The sequence below is a fragment of the Sparus aurata genome, chromosome 4 (assembly GCF_900880675.1).
Source record: "Sparus aurata chromosome 4, fSpaAur1.1, whole genome shotgun sequence".
Classification (NCBI taxonomy): domain Eukaryota; kingdom Metazoa; phylum Chordata; class Actinopteri; order Spariformes; family Sparidae; genus Sparus; species Sparus aurata.
In genome coordinates, this window is record NC_044190.1 from 10,869,963 (window position 1) to 10,892,293 (window position 22,331).

General features: G+C 40.1%; 1 protein-coding gene across 2 annotated transcripts in view; it reads right to left on the reverse strand.

The window, feature by feature from the left end:
- rhpn2 (rhophilin, Rho GTPase binding protein 2) overlaps positions 1-16,915 on the reverse strand; it is a 29,101-nt gene extending 12,186 nt beyond the window's left edge. The window contains exons 1-6 of one of the 2 annotated variants that reach the window (XM_030414233.1): positions 16,682-16,915; positions 11,555-11,670; positions 7,313-7,441; positions 1,831-1,906; positions 715-792; positions 275-399 (exon numbers count right to left, since the gene is read on the reverse strand). In XM_030414233.1, coding sequence (XP_030270093.1) covers positions 275-399; positions 715-792; positions 1,831-1,906; positions 7,313-7,441; positions 11,555-11,670; positions 16,682-16,747 — 590 coding nt within the window. In that variant the 5' untranslated portion in view covers positions 16,748-16,915. The remainder of the gene's footprint in view (positions 1-274; positions 400-714; positions 793-1,830; positions 1,907-7,312; positions 7,442-11,554; positions 11,671-16,681) is intronic. The other variant, XM_030414232.1, reaches the window with a different exon arrangement.
- Between the last annotated feature and the right edge of the window lie 5,416 nt (positions 16,916-22,331).

Consider the following 22,331-nt stretch of genomic DNA (forward strand, 5'->3'; position numbering starts at 1 on the left):
CTCTTCTAGCCGAGATAAACTAGTTGATTCATGGTTTGAAGAAGGAAAAAAAACATGACTGTGTCTTTGCTTTCTTCTGTTATAACGCACTGTTTACTTCTTTATCACTGCAGTAATCTCACCTGTTGCTGTTATTATTTATAATTTTTGTTTATTCTGTCCACTTTTAATGTTCTTCATGGCGTACATTTTGATTATCAGATTTGTTATGATTATTATCACCATGATCTGTAATTGGAGCTAAAAAGTATAATTTGTAATAACTGGTGTGTACCATGTGAAGAAGATCCCAGTCTGGCGGGATGGGGAGAAGAATCGGCTCTCAACCAGAGGAAGATGGCTGAAGTATTTTGCCAGCAGTTCCACCCCAGCTTCATTTCGACTTGGTGTTCTGCAAGCCTGGAACATGAGAGGTAAGAGATCTGATACAGTCTGCAATAACACTGTCATTAGTGGCATGTGATAAGCTTTCTTCGGGTGTAATTTCTGTTTTTTTGAGCACCAAATGAAATGAAACTGAAACTATCTGTATGGCCAGTGAGCACAAGATGATGAAACAAGTTCTTAAGTTCTCCAGGGTGCTTTGTGTGGTATAACATATGTAACATTTTATGGATGCCGGGCATATTAAAACACATTATGGCTATTGTGGAGACGCCACATATCAGAAGTGATGAACATATCATGTCAGATCAGACTATGAGTGCACACTACCTGTCGCAGGTCCATCAGGTCAGCAATTTCATCTTCATAATCTTTCCCGTCTTCACTGTAGTGCTCCAAGATGAAGTCCTGTCACAGACAGATATGCACAACATGTCAGCACAACATGTTGTCTTCCCAGTTGTTGTGGAGCGCTCTGGGGCTTGACAACGTGACTTTTTTTAAATTACAGGGTGGACTCTCTCACAACTAGTCCACTCCGTTACATCTTTCTTAACTGTGCAGAGAAGCCGACTGTGGCGTGCCAAGTAGGCTGGTGAGAGCCGTCATTCAGTCAGTGCCAGCCAGAGGCAGGAGACGCAAAGTCATTAAGACTGAGGTGTGATTACAGTCAGTAAGTAGAGCAGAATTAACGTGCGCAGAGAACATGAAGTCACAACCGCCTTTCACAATGTCTGCCTGTAAACCAGTGCAGGATGCTACCAGCTATAAACATGCCATCAGAACATGTTGGGACATTCCTACGTGATAACTCAAAAACCACTGACCTACTTTCAAGACAAATCTATTCATGGTTAGGTGTTTATTGTTCCTGAATAAATAAACAACAACATCAAGTAGTAGCAGGTGTACACAGCACCGATAACGTGACCCAAATACTTAATGAAAGGAGATTTAATTTGCAGGAACTAACTCCTTACTGGAAAAACCCAGGCTTACCAATGCGGGTCATATTTGTTTGATGTAAACTAGCAGTACTTTTATCACTTTATCTGCATATTACTGTCCATGTGTTCCTGTCGTCTAGTTCTGACTTAGGATTGCTATTCGTCTTTGTTCATAGTGTGTTTATGTCGTCATGATGTTTGAGAAAAGAATGGCAGTTTTGTTAAACTAATGGTGACATGCAGGTCAGCACCAACACACTGATGTGATATTTTAGCTTTAAACCCAATGTTTAAGATCCTTTTCTTTCCTTCCTACCTTGTGTACCTTCAATTTATGATAAAAAACTGTTTAAAATCATCACACTATTTCATCTTTTTGTTACACATTTTAAATAATTAACTAATTCAAAGTTTGTTTTTCATGGTAAACTCTACATGTAATCTATCTATAGACACGTGTTGTGAGGGGGAGGGTATGTTGAAGCTGTTGTGTCTGTACCTTGAACAGAGTGGAGTAGTCGACTTCTTTTGTCTCCTTCAGACCAAGAGCAATGAGGGGGATGTTGGCTGTTTCCCTGTTAGCAAAGCGGAAACAACAGAAATAGGGATAATAATCAGTCATCTTATTGTCAATATAATACACATGGAAGGAAATATTCTTGAAGTCTGCTCACAGGCGCTGGCAACAAGGACAATAACTCAGTAAATGCTGACAATACATAATACAGCCAGACTTTAGATACAACAGAACAATGCAGTGTTTTTCTGGTTCATAAACAACTAATGTGCACAGGGTAAAACTGAAAAGCATATTTATAACCTTCATTAGTCAACTGGCAGATAGTACAGTGTGAGGAACAGACACAGCTCTGTCTCTTGAGAAAGTTTACATTTTGGTTCATTAATCTTGACTTAATCTTAAATGTAGCTTCACGGAGGGCAAGTCAGGATTAGGCAGATGGTACTGTAAGCACATTCTGTAGAAGTTAAGATTTAAAGGTGAACGCCCCCCTCCCCAACTCCTTGTACTCTAAAGCTACACACTCTCTGTCTGATTAACCATTGTGGAGCTGCTGCCCTGCTTCAGTGATGCTAATGGTTTGGTCCTCTGTCAAAGCAGAATCTTTACCTTCTATTACTTTAACCCACAGAACAGTAAACATAAGCTGCCATAAAATAGCAGGGAACCTTCCTCTCTGATCTCAGCTGTAGCTATAATGGTTTAGAGTTTTTTCTGGTTGTTTGAACTTGGAGGTTCTTGCTGCTAACAGATGGAAAGCAGGTTCAACTTGTTATCAGCACTGCGGAAATATAACCTGACAGATACCTGCTGCTGATCAGACAGAGTCTATACAAAAACAAAACCATCCCCCTACTTAGAGCAGGAGAAAGAGGTGTTGTTAAATAAATTACCCCTTTGAAAACTAGCTTGGGCTGCTTCAGGATTAACTAGACATCTAGGTCATTCAAAACAACTTCAAATGAGGGAAAGAGTCCCAGAAACTTCAGTTCCAACAAGTCATCATGATGATGCTATCGTCAACCTATTTTAATCAGGACTCTTTCTATCAAAGGGATCAGAGATCAAGTAGAGCTTTTTCACTGCACGGTACGTTTAAACCACAGGGTTTTGAAAAACAACTCCTCACACTCATTCATCACTTGATGATAAGGCAGCATTCCTCTGGCGCACTGGCTCTGTGAATCACAGAAAACCTCATTCATCAGTAACACTGACAGAGCAAGATAGAGGCTGCAGTGTAATCCATTAGTACTTGTAGCTGAGATCACTCTGGTCTTTTCTCTGCGCTGGCATCAGGAGGGGCAAGGGGCCTGAGTACGTCTCTTCAGCTAGGAATCTGAAATGTTAAAAGCTTCTAGAAAGCTCACTCCCCCTCCCTGCAGGCCTGCACACAGGCATGTACACACAAACACTCCCACAGACACACACCTTCACACTCACTTTGCCAGTGTGCAAGACATGGAACAGACGACTATTACCACAGCAGTCAAGTGTAGCACTGGCTTTAGCTACAGAGAGGCCAGAACAACCCTTTATTAACTTTGAGTGAAACTACGCTGAGTCACAAATTCAGTATAAACATGAACCATCGTTTCTGCTACACAGTTTACTGATATGTGAAAGGCTGTAACAAGACGTTCTGACTTCTTTAGACTTCTGTGCGAGTTGAGTGCTGGCTTGTATAAGCCAGTAACAGGAGTTGAGCACGGAGGGACAGATCTCCCACTAGATAATACGGCTGGGATGGTCTGTTTCAGAGGAAAAGTTCAACATTTTTGACGAGTACAATCATTTGCTTTCTTGCACATGAGAATGTCTACACCCTTCTCATGTCTGTCGGCTAAATATGAAGCTTAAGCCAAGAAACTGTTATCTTAGGTTAAAAGAAAAGACTGGCAGCAGTGGGAAGACTGCTACTAGCCTGTCTCTGTTGAAAGATATATAAGATAATCTCACAGTATCTGGTTTCTTTAAACCGAGCAATACGCAAGAATCAGCAACCTGTGGAATTCAACAAAAAATCTCGCATATTGCACCTTTTTGCATACAAAAACGGAAGTGCAAATGCATTGTTTTGGTTATTACGGGTGTTTTCTTCAGTCAGAGCCAGGCGAGTTGTTTCCTGCTTCCAGTTTTTCCTTTAAGCCAAGCTGGTCGCCTGCTGTCATATTAGGGAGAGTGGTTTATTTTAACTCTCGGAAAGAATGCAAATAACATTTCTAAATATTGCTTTAAAGATGCAAATATATTTTACAGTGCAGCAGGGCCAGAACAAAAATAGCATTTTGATATCAATGCAAACTATATCTCTTAGCATATATGAAATAATAGGCTATGTTAGGTAATGCAACTACTGATCCCTTTCTCTGTTTATTTCTTCATTGATCAGAAGCCAAAACCATTATTGAACAAAGGAGTGCTCATTTTCATAATGATAAAAATCAAACCGCACCCTGTACTTATTACCATTATTCATTATTGAATAATTAAAAAGTTCAAGCACCCAGTTGTCAGAGGCTGCAAAGCGAAGCATCTCAGCTGTACCTGTACTGCTGATAACTTTATCTTACTGCTGTCATCGCTTTATCTGGGCTGATTCAGAAGCCTTACAGCCAGCTCTGTTTGTTGTCCTGCTCAAGAACATTACGCAGAAGAACTGAACAAACATTTACTTCATCACAGCTCACAGTACAAGTAACAGTCTGGTACTGTGAGTGACACTGAAAGAATGTGATAATGCAAAAAATGTTAAAAAATAAGCATAATGTTCAACAAAGTGTGAATGAATCATTGTTTTTGCTCTAATATTGGATAAGATTTTAGCTAGTGATTAGCTGATGTTTTATCATGGGATGGTTGATTAAGGTAACTGATTTCATGTAGGACTACAGCACGTGTTGTGCAGCAGTCATATATACAGCAGGTGCTTTTTGTCATGCATTACCTCATGCCAAAACCAGCTTAATCTGGTCTGAGTGAGAAATAACCTCAGAAAGATGCTATTCAGAGGGTGGACTGGTGGGAAAAGCCGAGAAAGACGAGGAGAGGTTTTTGTTCCCGTACTTAAGGCTGAGGTTTGTATTTCAGGCTGAGAGGAGGAGGATAACTCTCCATTGTGGCTGCTCAGCATCGTCCCACTGAGACACCTGCTCAGACATGACAGAGGAACACTTTCTCAACATATCCAATATTCTGTTGTGCACGTCACCTGTACACCCGTATGTATGGTCTTTTGTAGGTCTGGTAGTGGGACTATGAAAACACTTTGCACGTGTTGATTTTCTTTTACACGGACACACAATGGTGGACAGGTGATGGTAGTTTCCCAGCATGCCTTTTGTCTGTGGATGGAGCCTGGAGCAGGTGTTTCTCTAAGAGCCTGTCAAGGAGGCTGAATGTTTCCACACTTGAGTCTGTCTGATCTCATGTGACAGAGAGCCAGTTCGACCTGAAGCTCCCTTAGAGGCTGGTTCTCTCTATGTCCAAGAGCAAGAGGCTGCGTCTTGTGTCTTTGATTAGAAGACTAAACCTCTTCACAGCTCACACATCAGCTACATCACGTAATGGAACACAGAATACATTCAGGAAAATATTTGCCTCTTCTTCTTAAAATCCATCTTCAGGGTATGTAGGAGTTCTGCCTGTCTTAGATGGTTTATTAAAACCAGCTTAAAGCCTGTTGGTGTGCAGAGTCCTTGAAACAAATCAAACTAGTCTGGGTGCACCAACAAAAGCCTGTATTTTAGGTTTTATAACTGCAGATTTATGTCCAAATTTAACAGGAAACCCTCACTAGATCTGGATCTCATTAAAAATCTCCACTTAATGACTTCAGAATGGAAAAATCAGCCAGATAGGAGCAGTGTGGTAATTTGGATTTCTGTCAGTGACCCTCAGAATTGTTACCATAGTTACCACACCCCATCCCCCACAATCCTCCACAGTCTCCCCACCTTTCTCATTACTTTATTGCTCTGTTGTGATTTGTTGTCATGGCATCCTCTACAGTGGTGTGTGTGTGTGTGTGTGTATTGTGGTTTGTGTGTACGTGATAATTCTTATATGTATCATACATGCAGCTGTGTGTATTTCGTGTGTGGATTACACATACTGGTGGTGTATATATGTGTGTATACTGTATATATGTGTGTTTTTTTGTGTTTTGGTATTGCCTAGAGCGTGTGAATCCAGGGCAGGTTTAGTGTGTTTATTATGTGTGAAGTGTGTGTGTGTGTGCTGGGCAGATGGTTACTGGAGGTCTAAAGAGTTCTTAATGAGAAGTGCCACCTGGAAGCAACAATTAACATGTGTTAATCTAAGAGCCTTTGTATAAGTCTGGTTTGTATTAAAAAAAATGTTTTTATCATTGTTAATCTCTAAAACTGATTCCCAGCCGCTCAAGTGTTGCTTTCAGTCAACTACATGCAAACCTATTGGGTTATTTTCATTCTGTGTCAGAGTGTTTCGTGCTATCATACGGAGATGTTGTTTCCAAAGGCTTGCAGACAGACGCCAACATTCAAGTATCTGTCACCACTTATTAACCTCTATTTTTCTAAATCACTGTCAACACGTCCTTTGTGTCGTCCTATAGCTTACCTGACACGTGACATGAGACATAACGTGCATCCCTTATGACATATATACTGTATCTTAATTGACACTCTATAGACTTGGCCTGTCTACAAAGAAAGAAAACACCAGAGCTCACTGTCACACACACCCACTCACACCTGATCATCTGACTGACTGACAGAAGCCTCAAACTAGATGCTTATCAAGTTCACTTTGCATGCAAGTTCAGCTCATCATTTCCTTGTTGCTCTGTGCATTGTGTCACAAAAACCAGCCGGTCCAGTTCAACAACACACGCTTTCCCTTTGTCTACATGCGTTTCTATATGCCTCTCACTAACTCTACACACCCCTTTTATCGCCACTCTTTCATGAAATGTCTTTGATCTGACTTTATCACAGTGTGTCAGAGACAGACCGGTGTCTTGTTGGCTGCCAATCAAAACTGTGTGTTTGTGTTATCTCACTGTATTAATCAGAGTGGTGACCTTATCATGTGACAAGAGGACTAGTGTCAGTCAAGCAATCATTAATGTTAAAATTGGAAATCTCTGGCTGCTGCACATATAATCTGTTTAATAGATTCATCACAGGCAGTTAGCATGAAAGCCAACCTTCAATTAATCTGAAAATTATAAGTAATTACATTCTATTGGCTGCAGATGCATTGCCTCTTAGGGCAAAACCACAGTCTTTTTCCACTGGTGAAGTCAATTGTGATCCAAAAGCGCAAAACAAGTTAGCTGTGTGTCTAACAAACAAGTCCACAAAATCAGCTGCATTCTTCTGCTGTTGGCATGTTTTTTCCTTTAATTATATGCCCGTTACCCAAATGCCCTGAACCAGCCTGTATGGTAAAGAGGGAGCAGTAACGTTGTACTCACTGGGTGTTCTGGTAGACCTCCACTGAGCTGTTGAGTCCTTCCAGCTCTCCCATCAGGAGCTGCAGGTTGGAGTTAACATAGCTCAACTCCAACAGCACCATTTCTTTCACCTTGTTGTTAGATGAAGCCCTGGAGAGATTGGAGAGCGAAAACAAAGAAACAAAAAATGAAACATAAACATAAAAGGAGAGACAAAAAACATTTCAAATAAAGCGACAGGATCAGAAACATCCCCCTTGTCATTATCCACTGTGTCATAACCAATCTTTCCTGTCGCTGATTAATAAAACAAGCATGCCTCCCTCGTTGTTCTGGACCTCAGATGTACGTCACTGTGTCCTGCTTTGCACTTTAATTAGTCTCCAGCAGACCACAGCTTAATGAAGATCCATGACTCATGGATCAGCAGCTCATTGTCCATGGAGAGATCATTGTTTCAAATAAGATGATCACACGATGCTCACTGCACGGTGTAGATAAGGTTGTAATAATACCTCTAAAGGGTGTGTCTGTGTGTGTGTGTGTGTGTGTGTGTGTGTGTCAGTGATCTCTCCTCTTCCTTATCTCTGTTTTACAGTGAAACCCAACATATTCTTTGTGTCGGTCCAGCCGTCACCAGTGGGAGACACACCCACACCTTAATCACTGTTGTCAGTCTCAGGCCGTCTCCCTGTCGACTGATCTCTATCTCTACCCTGTTATTATAGAGGATGTGATTTTTAACAAGAAAGGTGACAGGTGAAGAAGCACTGGCAGGCGGAAGTTCAGCTGAAGGTTAATGAGATAAAACGAGAAAAACTGGGTTTATTCTAACAAAGTCTTTGAAACATTTTCACATAAAATGTTCAGAGTGTTGCAACTTAACAGATCATAGGAATGTGATAATCTAAGGAATAGCAACCCATTAGCACCATTTTAGAGTTGTTGTCATGACTGTACTGTACATGACTTAATCTGTGTTAAAAAACAAAATGCAGTCTTAGATATGGAGCATGTGTCTTCAGAATCAATGGCGTCTACCGCAAACCGATAACTGGTTCACTCTGCTCAGTGTGTTACCAGACTACTCACAGTAGTGTTTCTCCATACAACACGTTGGATCATAACAGGGATGTCATCCGCTACTTAACAATAACACCACAACATGACTTCCCGTTTGGTCAGCTGAAGGGCTTCTGAGGAGGCTTGGCCTGGGGAATCCATCAGGGTGGAGGAGGTAGGGGGTGTTGTGGTTTGGAAAGAAGAGATGCCAGTTCTCCAGACCAAAGGCCGTTATTAATTTCCAATTAAATATCTAATATCATTCCATGGAGCGTGGGAGTCAGACTGTAAACCAGCAAGTGTGGTTTCACTCAAGCTCCCCATATCCTCTTTTCTGGAATGGCTGTTAATTGTATTTGTCCTCAAACTCTGACCTGAATAGAGATGTTTTGTGGTGTACCTGATTGGAAATTCTGTTATTTAAAGGTTTGAAGGGACACTCCACTGACTTTAAATTAAGTTTTGCAGCTGTGAGAGAGCTTTCTAAAATTTGACATTTTCAACGGAACACATGCATTTCACACTGGAGGTGTTGGGTTTGAAAATAAAGTGGCATTTTGGAGGCAGGTGAAGACTCAACCCTGCATTTCCCACAATTCAGTTGAATGCAGTGTTTCTGAAGCTGGAGACTTTGACCATTCATCTCATTAAAATCATTGGAGTGCTTCTTTAAAGCACTAAATATTAATATCTGTGTTGATTTTTGCAGTGAGAGAAGAGAAGAGAAGAGAAGAGAAGAGAAGAGAAGAGAAGAGAAGAGAAGAGAAGAGAACTGGTCAGACCAGACAGACTCCACCTGTTGCTGATAGACAGAGGAATGCAGAACAATATTGAAGGAGAAAAAGGAGGTTGGGAAATTGGCAGCAACAAGTAAAAAAACCAAACAGTTTGTAGTCCCCTAATAGGATCTTTGTATGCTGATATTTGGTACGTTTCTATAGGGGCCACACAGTTCTACATACATTATCTGGAGTGATTTTTGACATGATAGTCCAGCTGGATGTCCAGGTCGACTGGCAGCCATGTCATGCACACTCCCACACACAGGTGAAAGATCACAGGTAGGACTGTATGTAATTTAAGGCCTTGCCAGCCTGTTCTCTGTGCTGCAGCTGGGCTGGCGAAGACACACACACACACACACACACACACATACACACACACACAGACACACACAGACACACACACACACACACACACACACACAGTCCATTTGCTCCTGGCCTTGGCTGGGCAGCAGATGAGAAGTACTAGAGGAATGTGATTCTTCTGAGAGTAGGCTTAGACTGGCCAAATGGACACATACTCTTTCTCTCTTTCACACGCACATACGGAGTGGTATCTTGCCTCCCTGGACTAATCTTGACAGAAACAGAAAGAGAGATGATTTGGGAATCCCAGTGGGAGAAGTTGAGGCTTCACCGTCAGAGAAAAGGTACACCCACGCACCGTTTGTCTCTAGACTCAGTGCCTCAGTGACACAATGTACACAAGACGCTTTTTACACAGCTGACCCCATGTTCACTTAGCTTAGCACCATGTGTGAGACATATCATCCTGCCAAAGAACACACAGAACAGAAGGTGGACACAGTATATTGTAATGCAACCCAGTACAGTGAGCCTGCAATAAACACTACATTTATGAAGCTTAATATATTCCATTTCTGTTGAAACTCTTGACAGAAAGGTTTTGATTCAACTCTGGGTATTTTTCAGGCTGGAGTTTTCCTGCGTATTTCCTACAGTTAGGTACAATAAAAAGACATAAATACATTAATTATGGCTCTCCATGTTTTCTGACTCTTATTTTTGTCTCACTAGGCAGCAGCAGACAAACTTGTTTGTTTCCAGTATAGCAGGTTCAGGTGGGTTCACATTTAAAACTGCATTCATGGAAACACATCATCATCCTCTGTCACAACAAGGATGCAGATTGGATTTTAAAGTAACCATGAATCCATGTTAAATACAGTAAACGCTCTGTTCTCTTCTCAGCACTTTAAATAACTTCAAACTCCAAAATGTAACTCCTGAAATGTGATGGCCTCACATCTTGCCATTGAAAAGATAAATCAAAGATGAACCAAAATGCGTCTAGTCTAAATAGAGCACCAACAACAGAGACCTAGTTATGAAGTATTTATGAAAGCCAACTATGTTCTACAGTCCTTCGGAGGCATTCAACAGAGGTGGACTGATTAAACACATGTACACACTGCATTGTTGGTGAAGTGAAATGGAGAGCCCTTAAACATACTGTTGGTGTGGTTCATACAGGCTCTCTTTTTTCAATCTTTTCTAACATGAAAATGTTCAACTCCAAGCCTGAGACTGAAAGGTGTTTGAGAGGACAGTAAACTTCCTTGTTCTTCTTTGCTGCATTGTACCTGCCGAGAAATCTGATCTCAAGTTCGGCCATTCAATCCAGCAAGAAACGGCATTTCATGAGGGCAAAGACATTTCTCCCTTTATAATCAGAATCTCAGAGAGTGGAGACATACGATGAGTCTGAGAGCTTCCTACCCACTAAATTCACATTTTAGCTCTACAGCTACATGATAACACAAACAAAACAGACACTCAAAATTGTCTTTGTGTCAGAGGAAAAAGTATTTTCGGTCTAGTTATGAAATACTGCAGTTCTACAGGCTAGGGGACAGCAATTGCAAAACAACAAGAGTTCCAACATCTTATCAAAAATCAGACAGGAAGCATCAAACCTTTGCAACCTATAATCAAAATTCAAAGGCTCAGCAAAAACACTTCTTCCGTGCTAAATGCCACCATGATGGCTCTGTGTTTTCACGGTGCATGGAATGCTCCTCCTCGAGGTTGTTATCTAATATCCTCTGCTCCTCAGTGTTGTTTTAAGTCTCACCAAAAATTCATGATAACTCATGACAGACTTACTGGAGTTAACAACAGCCCACATACACCAGAGTGACATAACTGACTCGGAGTACAGACATGGAATGACACATACTGTAAAGTGAGTTTATCTCTCCAGTCACAGAGAGATACATTTAGAACGGCTGGCTTTCAGTCATGCATCAAATGCAAATGTGTAACTGTGTTTACATCTGTTTCTGTTACGTAAGTACATTTACATATGATTCAATTTTCCATCTAAAATACACATCGTAAAGAGTTAACACAAATGTAAAGTATGCATGCAGGTATTATCAGTTTTTGTACTTACTTCAGCAGGTTCTCAGCTCCAGCCCTCATCCTCATCTGTTTGATGATCTGCTGGTTCAGACTGGCTCGCGTATTCTGCAGTTTGCTTCGTCCAGTCTGGGCGAACGGGTTACATCCCTAAGATAAGACGAAGATGTAGAAATAAACATGTCAGCAGAAGATACAATTTTATTAAAATGTCAAAAAATAAACTGCATCATGAAAACTGTTCATGCAGCAAAAGAAGGAGGATGATCCTGATTGATGGTTTTCATATTGCAATGATCTTGTTGGTAACAATCACAAAATAGATCTTTGATTTCCTTCGATGCATTCAAACCCTGTATTTTTAAATCTATACATCTATTTATGTCAGTTCAACTCCAAGCAATTGTATTTCAAGCAAAGGATTTTTGCTATACAGAACTGTGAAAGCAGCAAATGTGTGAAAATCTTTTTTAACTAAACCATCCTTAAACGTTCCTCTGACGTCAACAATTTTTCATTTGGCTTTAAAATCAATTTATGTGAACTTCTACTTTACCTTCACTCGCTGATGTAACAACAAATCTACATCTAAGTTGGGTGTGGCAAGAGCTGCACTTTATTATACTTCACTCAAGTCAAACACAAGCTCTCACTCTCTGTGTTTACATCTAACGGCCTGTATGTGGCTGTACTGTGTGTCCTTGTCCCTATCAAAACCACAAGTGTCCCAGCCTCACTAAATCAACAGGCTGCCACTCACTGCAGTTCAGATAAACTGGCCTTACACATTCACACTGACTGAGTCACAGCAGAGGTGTGGTTTGTGCTGCATCGAACTACATGACGGACTGAGACCAGTCAGCACAGTAAAACCAGTTAGTTTACTCTGGACACTTCACACTGTGGTTAGCTATCTGACAAAGTCTGAGGTCAGCAGAGGAAGGAACTTCAGTTTCTACATTAGCTGTGTCAAAGTTAAGAGTTAGAAGTCCCATCACAAACAGATGTGTGTCAAAAGTCTGAAAGAGCAGCCCATAGCAATGTCTGCTAAGCACAGAAGTTGGAATCCAAGAGTTTAGACATAAACGTAGGGATGTAGGCATATAGAAACATTTGGCGATTTGTCTTTATGTTTTGATCTTTCCATTTGATATTTCTACCCAATGTCAACGGCCCATTTCCCCGTACTGCAGTCATGGCCACTTCTAACTCCACCCGGCTCCTCAGATACACATGCTGTCACCTCATCCTGTATTTCATCAGACATCGGGGAGTTTCGCCAGGAGGACAAAGCACCCAAGAGGTTCACACTATCCCTCTGATCCCCATCTCAACAGTGCTGCGGCCAAAATCCCTCACAAGCTTCCCACATATAGACACCAAATGTATCCAGATGAATTCAGTTCTTGAAGTAACTCCTACAAAAACAAACTTTTTTTTTTTGCGTTGGTGCTTCATCAAGTTTGCTTGTCACATGACCAACAATGGGTACACACTTATTTTAACAACAAATATACAGATAATCACAAAAGCATGTGACAAAGAACAATGCCATTGTATCGCACTGTATTTGAATCTTCTCTAAAAATATCTCATTTAGACTATAAGGTCTATTGATATGGAGTTGCTCCTTGTATTGTAATGGTTAATCCCACGCCGCATACCAGAGAACAGCATCATCGTAAATTACCATCCAGTTGATATTTATTGCATTTGATTCCCTCGAAATGCCCAAAATATAATCCTTACAAAAAACACAGCCCAAGAATAAAACAATAGCTGATATTACACTACTGCAAGGGTTTAACACATCCAAGTCGTTCAAAGTTGTAGTTGTTGGTGACTTCTTTGCGCCTGTATCACCTGTAACATCTTTTACATCTACATCTGAGTCATGCTGCTCATTCTCTTATCCAGAGACAATTCCTGTGGTCTAAGTAAGCAGAAGTGGGCAGAGGTGTGTGACCGTGCACAAACGGTTGAAACAGGGGTCACATTTTCAAGTTATATTGCACGCTATAATCACTCCCCTGTAGTCACTCGGGTGTTCCAGTACAAACACATCAGCGACCTGTGAGTGTAATGATTAACCAATTTTACAAACAAAAGCCTCGGTAATTACACAACAGAGCTGTATCGGGGCCGTCAGGGGCCGTCAGGGGCCGTCAGGGGGCGTGGCCTGGCTGGACGAAGGGGTAGTTATTTTTAGAATGACAGCAGGGTGTGGCAAGAGTACGTCGTCACATCAATCATGACATCAGAATCAGGGTGTACCTGTGCGTTAAGGAATGAGGGAGTGGCTCGCGGTTGATAGTAACCATAGCGATATGTTCCGTTTACATTTTTAATATGTAATTAGCTATGAAACCCATGCTTGCATTCCAATGTGATGATCCTTTGTAAGTGACCCTTACATATTGATGACGCTGTGTAATCATCAATAACACACACCTGATGGTTGAATGCCACACCTATACTTTTGGATTGTCATTGTTTTACAGCATTGCTGCTTTACAGTCACATAACAACACAGACTGTTTGGATGAAAACTTGATCAGCATCACATCAAGTGACACATGGAACCAAACCCTTCTACTTCTCCTGACCGCTGAATCACTTGGGGAACGAAACCCCTCCTACCCACTGCCATATTCAAACAGTGCAGCCTTTCTCTACGAGCGTACAAAATACTTAATAAGAGCCAAACACAAAGACAGTCCCGTCCATTATCATATTCATCAAACCACTAATCACCCTGTCGTTGTATAACCGAGGCTTCATACAGAACATGTAGAACAACGGTCCACGGGTAAATGGTTTATACAACTGCTGATTAAGACTGGCAACTGTCCCAGAAGAGGTTGCAGCAACCAGTTTTTGGATGAATACAGAGTGTGAACAGTATCTCTAATGATTGCCTCTTTATGACAGTAAGTAAATATCAAGCTGAATTTATGTATGTTCCCTGATTTACTTCACACACTGAATCCACTCCAATAACAGTGACTTTTCCAGCTTGCCCAAAAGGGAGTGAGCTTTATTCAATCCAAAGAGAGACATCTTAATGTTCAGAGAGGATATTTGATCACAGCTGCATCTCTCATTCGTCTTTTTCCAACACAAATCCCTTCGTGTGTCTCCAAGTCGAGGGTGCTTGTCTGGTTTGTGAACCAGGACACATGTTGTCAATTTGTGTCTGTGGTCTGGCTGAAGGACGGCCTAGTGCCAGATGCTACGTCAATGCCCTCGTTGGCCGTGGAGGATAAGGAGGAGAAACATGCCGATTCGGCTTTTTGTTCTGCCATCTTTCCATCCTGCAGCCGTCCAGTCGGATCTCAGCCAGCTGGAGGTGAAACGATGGACGGCTGGGAAGGAAGCCCTGAACCACAGCAGCTCCCCAGAGCATCGGCAGAGCCCAGTGAGGCCTTGTAAATCATTAAATTCATTTTCACCCAGAGAGCGGGGCACAAAAAATGGAAGCAAAGATCATCTTGGCTCCACTTGGTTAAAATTTGACCCAAAAGTTTCCAAATTGCAAATCTCTTAAACATGACAAAACCAGAACGCAACTCATTACTTTGTGGTCGCTGCAATGGTGCCAGCCTTTTTATACTAAGAAGGTCCCTGCAATGAAAGTGGAGAATCCTGACCACTCAACAGTGAGAACAGAGGACAAAGGAAATGTAGAGAACGTGAGAATGATGGAGAAAGCAGGGTGAGTCAGGATGGACAATGTGTGTGACAGTAATAAAGTATTTGTGATTGAAGTTGAAGGCTCTACAGTCTCCCGTCATGTCCTGTGGCAGTGCCATGCCCTGGCTCCCACTGATGTTTTTATAGACACAGGAAGTGCAGCACAGAGCCTAAATCCAGACAGCGTTCAGAGGGGGATTCAGGGGGATTGGAAGACACAAAGGTCCTGTTCAGATGTCCATCTAAACAAGCTTGTCCATAAAAACAAGCCAGTTGAGGACACCAGTACAAATGTGGAGGAATGAGACAGAGTATGGCCGACAGGGAACCCAGCACAACACATTAGGTAATCACTACCAAGCCTTTCTCATAGCCTCAGCACGGATACACTCACAGCTCTTAGACACACGAAACGTTAAACTGGTTAGAGAGGTTTTCTCTGCTAGGTGTGATTGGACAATTACCACTACTTAATGCAAGTTCACCAGCTAATTAGCATGATGAAAAGGCTTCAACTTAATCACAAATGCGGGCAGGGAAAACATTAATCTTATCTGAGAAACTACTTAGATAACCTGGCACCTACATTTATATTTCAATCACTTAGCTGATGCTGTTATCCCGAGCACAACCCATGTGTGCAGCTGAAAGATACTGTCAACACAAAAGGTCAACATGTAACAAAAGAAACAAGAACCGAGGCCCAAAGAAATGACGACAAACTAATGTAAGACCAAAATAGGTCTGCCAGAGTTATCTATCAGGAGCAGGAGGCTGATCTGACCTGAACTGTCCAGGGTATCAGCCGAGTATCCATCACTGTCACACCTCTTACAGCAGCAGGGTCCTACTTATGTTAATCATGGGATGTTTGGTCACTGCTCTTTCAAACACTATCAGCGACACACACACACACACACACACACACACAGCTGAAGATGACAGTGCTGTGGTTTCTGCTGCTGTTGCTGACACACAGTATCTGTTGTGCTAAATTTGAAACTAAACCCATGCTGAGTGTAAAGACATCTCTATTTCTACACTGATTTACTCCAGTTTTCCCCATGTGCTCTTCTATATGAACTGATCTGTCCAGTGTTTTGTTGTGTCTCACACACACACTGCTAAATAGAGTTACCTTGAAACAATAAATAGGAGTATATGCTACATCATGTAGTTGTCCAGCCCAATACAGTGAGTTAATATCAACATATATTTAATTATCTCACCTGGAGGCAACAGGGTGCATATTAAATCTGTGGGTACCTCTTGTACGTTACACATTGAAAATGTCGAAATTATAAATACTTTTATTTTTTTAATACGCTATCTATTCCAGTCAAACCATAAACATGCCACACACCGTATGCTGACAGTAATGTAATGATATTATTCTATCAGTAAAACATGCGCTGGCTGCTACAGTTGACGTGTCTACAGTGTTTCTGTGTCGAGGAAGAAAACTCACCTTTCTGAAGTAACTACTGTCTCCTCCGCTGTCTTTGATGCCGTTTGGTAAAAGAGTGTCCGTCATCCTGAAGGCCAACTCGGAGAGTTTCAGAGAAAAAAGCAAGTAAATAAAAAGAAGTATATAAACCAGACGGCTGCTGTTCAACAGGTGAGTATCCTCTCTCCTCACACAGTTAGTCTGCTCTGACTCGTTGCTGCTCGGCCGGGACTTTTTTCCAGCAGGGAACAGAAACTCCGCCCAGAGGAGAAAAGAAGGCAGGGTGGTGCGTTCACGGCCAGAGAGAAAACGTCATCGGACAGGACATCCTTCATTCAGGTTATGTAGCCTTCAGTAACCTACGTAAGATGGGTGAGACTGACATGACTAACACACCCATGGCCTGCTGTACCGAAACACATGTAACATTAATTTCACCTCGGTTTAGTCTGACTTACAGGCGCTTAAGTTGCACCATCTGGTGCGCCAGCTAGACCCAGTAAAGCAGGCGGAATCAGAGCTGTGCTAATAATATCTTGATTAAGGACCCACAGGCTTTGGTAAACGTCTGTATTTACAATTTATATTAAATGTTGTCCTGAAGATGCCAGTGAATTCAAAGTAAATTAGGATGAGGGGTAGAAAAAACAACCCATAGTGCTTTAGCCATATTTAGAGGCTACAGAATAATATTTAAGGTGTTTATTTAAGGCAGAAAGAGTCACATGTTGACAGTTGTAATAGCTTTTAGCTTCAGTGCTGTAAGTTTGAAAAAAAAAAAAAATCCATAAAGGTGCAAATACACTAAAAAACTGAAAGTAAAACGTTGACAAAGTCAGGAATAGTTGAACTGTCATTAATGGGTTTCTTTCATTTCTATAGGCCTGTAGGCTGCTTTAAGCTAGGGCCAGACACTAGGTCAATATTATATCCTTATTGTACTTTGAGACAATATGTATTGTCTTAGATAACATCATGATATGGAATTACATTTTATCCTGATTTTAAAGCCTGCATTACAGGAAAGTGATGTAATTTATTAACATTACAAGACAGTTCTACTTGTCCTAATAGTTGCCTTTACCCACTTAGTCATTATATCAATAACTGCTGATTAATATATCAAAAATCTCATTGTGTTTATATTTTGTGAAAGTACCATGAGTCACCCCCACAATACATAAATATCAATGTATTTCAGACTCAATCAATCAGACTTTATTTATAGGGCACTTTTCATACATCGTAACGTAGCACAAAGTGCTTTACAGAATTAAACAGCAACAATTAAAACAACCCCCCCCCCAATACATACACACACACACACACACACTCCCACACATACACACATGTATCCAGCTACTTAAACACAACACATTAAGTGAAATAAAAAAGTGAGTAATAATGAATAAATAAATGGTAATAAATAAAACAGGGCACTAACAACAGGTATTGCGGAACTGAGGAAACGCAATCATTGATGGATTTCACTGAGGAGACACTAGAAGCAGTAAAATAAGATGAAATAATAAAACACTAAAACTAAGACTGATAAAAATACTAAAGGAGGTTAAAAGTCTAAAACTGCTATGAAATCAATAAAATAAATAAGTAAATCATGAATAAAGTAAAACAAGAAATATATTATCGGTCATAATATGGCCTTAAAATGTTGTTTTATTATCTTTAAGGCCATATTACTGAGCCCTATTAAGACAAATTGCAGATGTGCTATACAAATGTATGCAAAAAAAAAATTAATGCAGCTTTCTTTAAAACTCCAAGGGAAGTCTTGGTTTGGTTTCCATCTTCCTGAACTGTAATCTAAGGTAAAAACGTATCCTGTATGTTTTTAATGAGCAAATGACGCAAGGTAAACAGGTTTGTTGAATCAGAGTAAAACAAACAAAACGGTACTCATCACAACTGTTACGGGAATGATCACAACTGTTACATAAAATGCCTCAGTGGAAACAAGAGTTGCATTGTCTGAGGCTGACATTGCACTTGGCCAATTTGATTTGATGAAGAGCATGAATTAGAATATGTAATTTAATGCCATATATTGTCGTTCAAGAAAATGTAACTGAATTTATTGCATGAGTGGTGTGAAAAAGAAATCCAAATGTTTTGTATTTTTATGAGGCAGACACAAGACATAAATCCAAATAATGTGTTTTCGGAAAAATGCAATCTTAATTAAGAGAAGATGTTCTTATGGTAATATTTTAACAGCACTGTTCAGTGTTCAACAAGTATTGTGTTTCTGCTGACACACAGAGTAACAAGAGCACACATCACAATTGGATGACTGGCGATGGCAGCGAGATGAGCTGTGGTTGATTCAGGCTATTTTGAGACTGCGTTGGTTCCTGATTGAGTTCTTAGACAGGGGGGTCCGTGGGTGACTGTATTCTCTGTCGGTGCTTTGTGTAGAGATACTGTAACTCAACAGCATTTATAATTGTATGTTCATTTCATCTGTTTGTTTGTGTCTGAGGTGAAACAAGAGGAGCCATCTGCTTCTGTGTGGTTGGTTTCGCCAGTTAGAAAGCAGGTTAAATTCTTGTTTGTGGCAGGGGCGGTTATTAATGTCAGGACAGGATTATTGACAACAATTAAACAGAGCTGAAGCCAGAGACTAGGGGTGTTTCTGTGGCTGTAAACTAGGTCAAAGCTGTTCTTTGTCTGGGACATTTCTGCATCTGAGAGCCAGACAAAGGCTTTCAGAACGGAAACAATTTATTCCGATCCTCATTATTCATCCATGTGGCTGAATGATTTTGTTTCCATTTGACTCATAAATGTTAGACAACATTGTAAAATTGCACACAGATTTTCTGTCTTCTTGGCATTTTCTCTTGGGCCTGTCAAGAACCATGGTTGAAAGTCATACTTAGAGGATTTTTACACATTCATATTAAAATTGATATTTGACAAGTAGTTCATAAAATCACCCTAGTTGTAAAAAGTACCCAGAAGTACTGAAGTCAGATTAAATACATCCTGTCACCAACTGAAATGTGACCACTAGGCGGGGATAGAGTGTAATATTTAAGCATCAACATTGTCCATTATCATCCAATATTCTATCCTTGAGAATCAATAGAAGATTTTTATTTGGTTTTATTCACATGATTAAACATAACTATGCTACACTATAATCAGCAGACATTTAAACATGTGTTTCACTCACCCTGTATGGTGATTTTGTTGCAGAAAGTGCTTTTTTCATGTCAGCACTGTACTCCTAATTACACTTGCACAATTTAAAAAATCTTAGGCGCTCTTTAAAAATAACATCTAAAGGTATTTTTCATGTACATTTTAAAACTTGTATCGTTTAATTAATTAAGTTAATCCCATGTATGGATGTATGTAACTCTTCCTGTGTGTGTGTGTGTGTGTGTGTGTGTGTGTGTGTGCGCGCGCGTGTGTGCGCGCGTGTGTGTGTGCGCGTGTAGAGGAATGCATGGGGGGTGTATGTGAGTGAGTGTATATAGATATAAATGAAAAGGACTAAAGCCACACTGGGCTTTAATATCTTCCTCTTGTGGGGAATATGGATACTAGATACAAATAGATTTAAATTAGGGGGGGGTTAGGGGGGTTTTCTATTACAAGCTGACACAATAGGGTATGTACATGCTTACATTGTTGGCTGACACCCTGATCCTAAAGATGTTTATAACAACAGTCACCAAGGGATATCACCTCTGCCTGGGGTGGTACAAATGGAACTCAACTTTTATGTTTTTGTGTTTACCTGTTCTCTTTTTTTCAATCATTTCTTTAATTATTATTCTCTTTTTTTTATTTTTTTGGTTTATACCTAACAACTGCATGCTCACTACACAGACGTGTAGGTCCATGTACATACATTCATGCACGCATATTCATGCATATTCACCTGGATACACATATATCTGCCGACACCACTCTGTAGGAGTGCATCAGTTGGATAAAGTCAGACGAATACAAAGGATAGTCTGTCCAAGGATTTGTCAGCTGTTTCATGTGTGATTTAAAGGTAATATCTCTGAATGTCAATGGGATAAATAATGTCATAAAAAGGAGAAAGATTTTGTTGGAGATGGAGAAAGAAAAAGCGGACATAGTTTACTTGCAAGAAACTCACTTGGAAAAACAGGAACATGAAAAATTAAAGAAAATAACAAAGAGTCAAGTATATTATAGTACATATAACTCAAAACAAAGAGGAGTAGTAATAATAATTAAACCTCACGTAAGCTTTGAACTAGAAGACTGTTATACGGATAAGGAAGGAAAATATGTTTTAATAGTTGGTAAAATAGAAGGACTGGAAATTTCTTTTTTGAATACTTATTATCCACCTGACACAGGCCCTGAACTTATGGTACAGTTGATAGACTTATTAGTTACAAAGACAAAGGGAGTGGTAGTAATGGCAGGGGATTTAAACCTGGTGATGAATTCAAAACTAGATTCATCAAGTACCAAGGTACATAGAGCGGAGAAAAACGCCAGCCTACTGAGGAAAGCATGCTCTGAATTGGGACTTGTAGATATATGGAGAGAGCTAAATCCAGATAAAAAGGAATACACTTGTTATTCTGGGAGACATTCAATTTATAATAGGCTTGATTATTTCTTTATGTATAAACAAAATGTAACGCTAGTTAAAACATGCTACATTAACTCAATAAACATGTCCGATCATGCAGCCATCTCCCTGACAATATCATTACAAATTAGTAAGGGCAAGAGATTATGGAAATTAAATAATTCACTTTTGCAGGAACCAGAGTTTATAGAACGCATCAAAAAAGAATTAAAAGATTATGTGGAAATAAATGACACAGAGGACATAGACCCAATTATATTATGGGAAGGAGCTAAAGCAGTCTTGAGAGGATATATTATTTCATATTCCTCAACTAGAAAAAAAACAAGAAGAGCAGAAGAGAAACAGCTAATCAAGGATATAAAAACGATAGAGAATAGACACAGTAAAACTAATAGCAAGGAAGATAAGCTACAACTAAAACAAAAACGGACACAATTAGAAAAAATACGTATGTTTGAGATTGAAAAGTTAATGACGTTTGCAAAGCAGGAAAGTTATGAGGGTGGGCCAAAGTCCTTAAAAATACTGGCTTACAAACTTAAGAAACAAACAAAGAAAATGCATATTACAAATTTAAAACCAGAACAAGCTAGAATAATAACTGACAAGGACCAGATTGTAGAAGAATTCGCTAGTTACTATGAAAAACTATATAGGGCAGAGGCAAGTGCAGATTGCGAACAAATTCGGACATATTTAAGAAAACTGGAGCTACCAAAACTAAAACAAGTAAATAATGAAAAGTTAACGAAACCAATAACGGCAGAAGAAGTACATAAGCAAATACAGGGGTTGAAAAATGGGAAATCTCCAGGTGACGATGGTTTTACAAATGAATTCTACAAAGCTTTTAAAGATCAATTAAGTCCGCTACTGATTAGAGCATACAGGTATGCATTAGATACAAGAAAGTGGGCTCAAACATGGTCATCATCAATAGTAACATTGATACATAAAGAAGGGAAGGATGTTACAAAATGTGCATCATATAGACCTATATCACTACTCAACACGGATCATAAGATAATATCATCAATATTAGCGAACAGGCTAAAAGATACA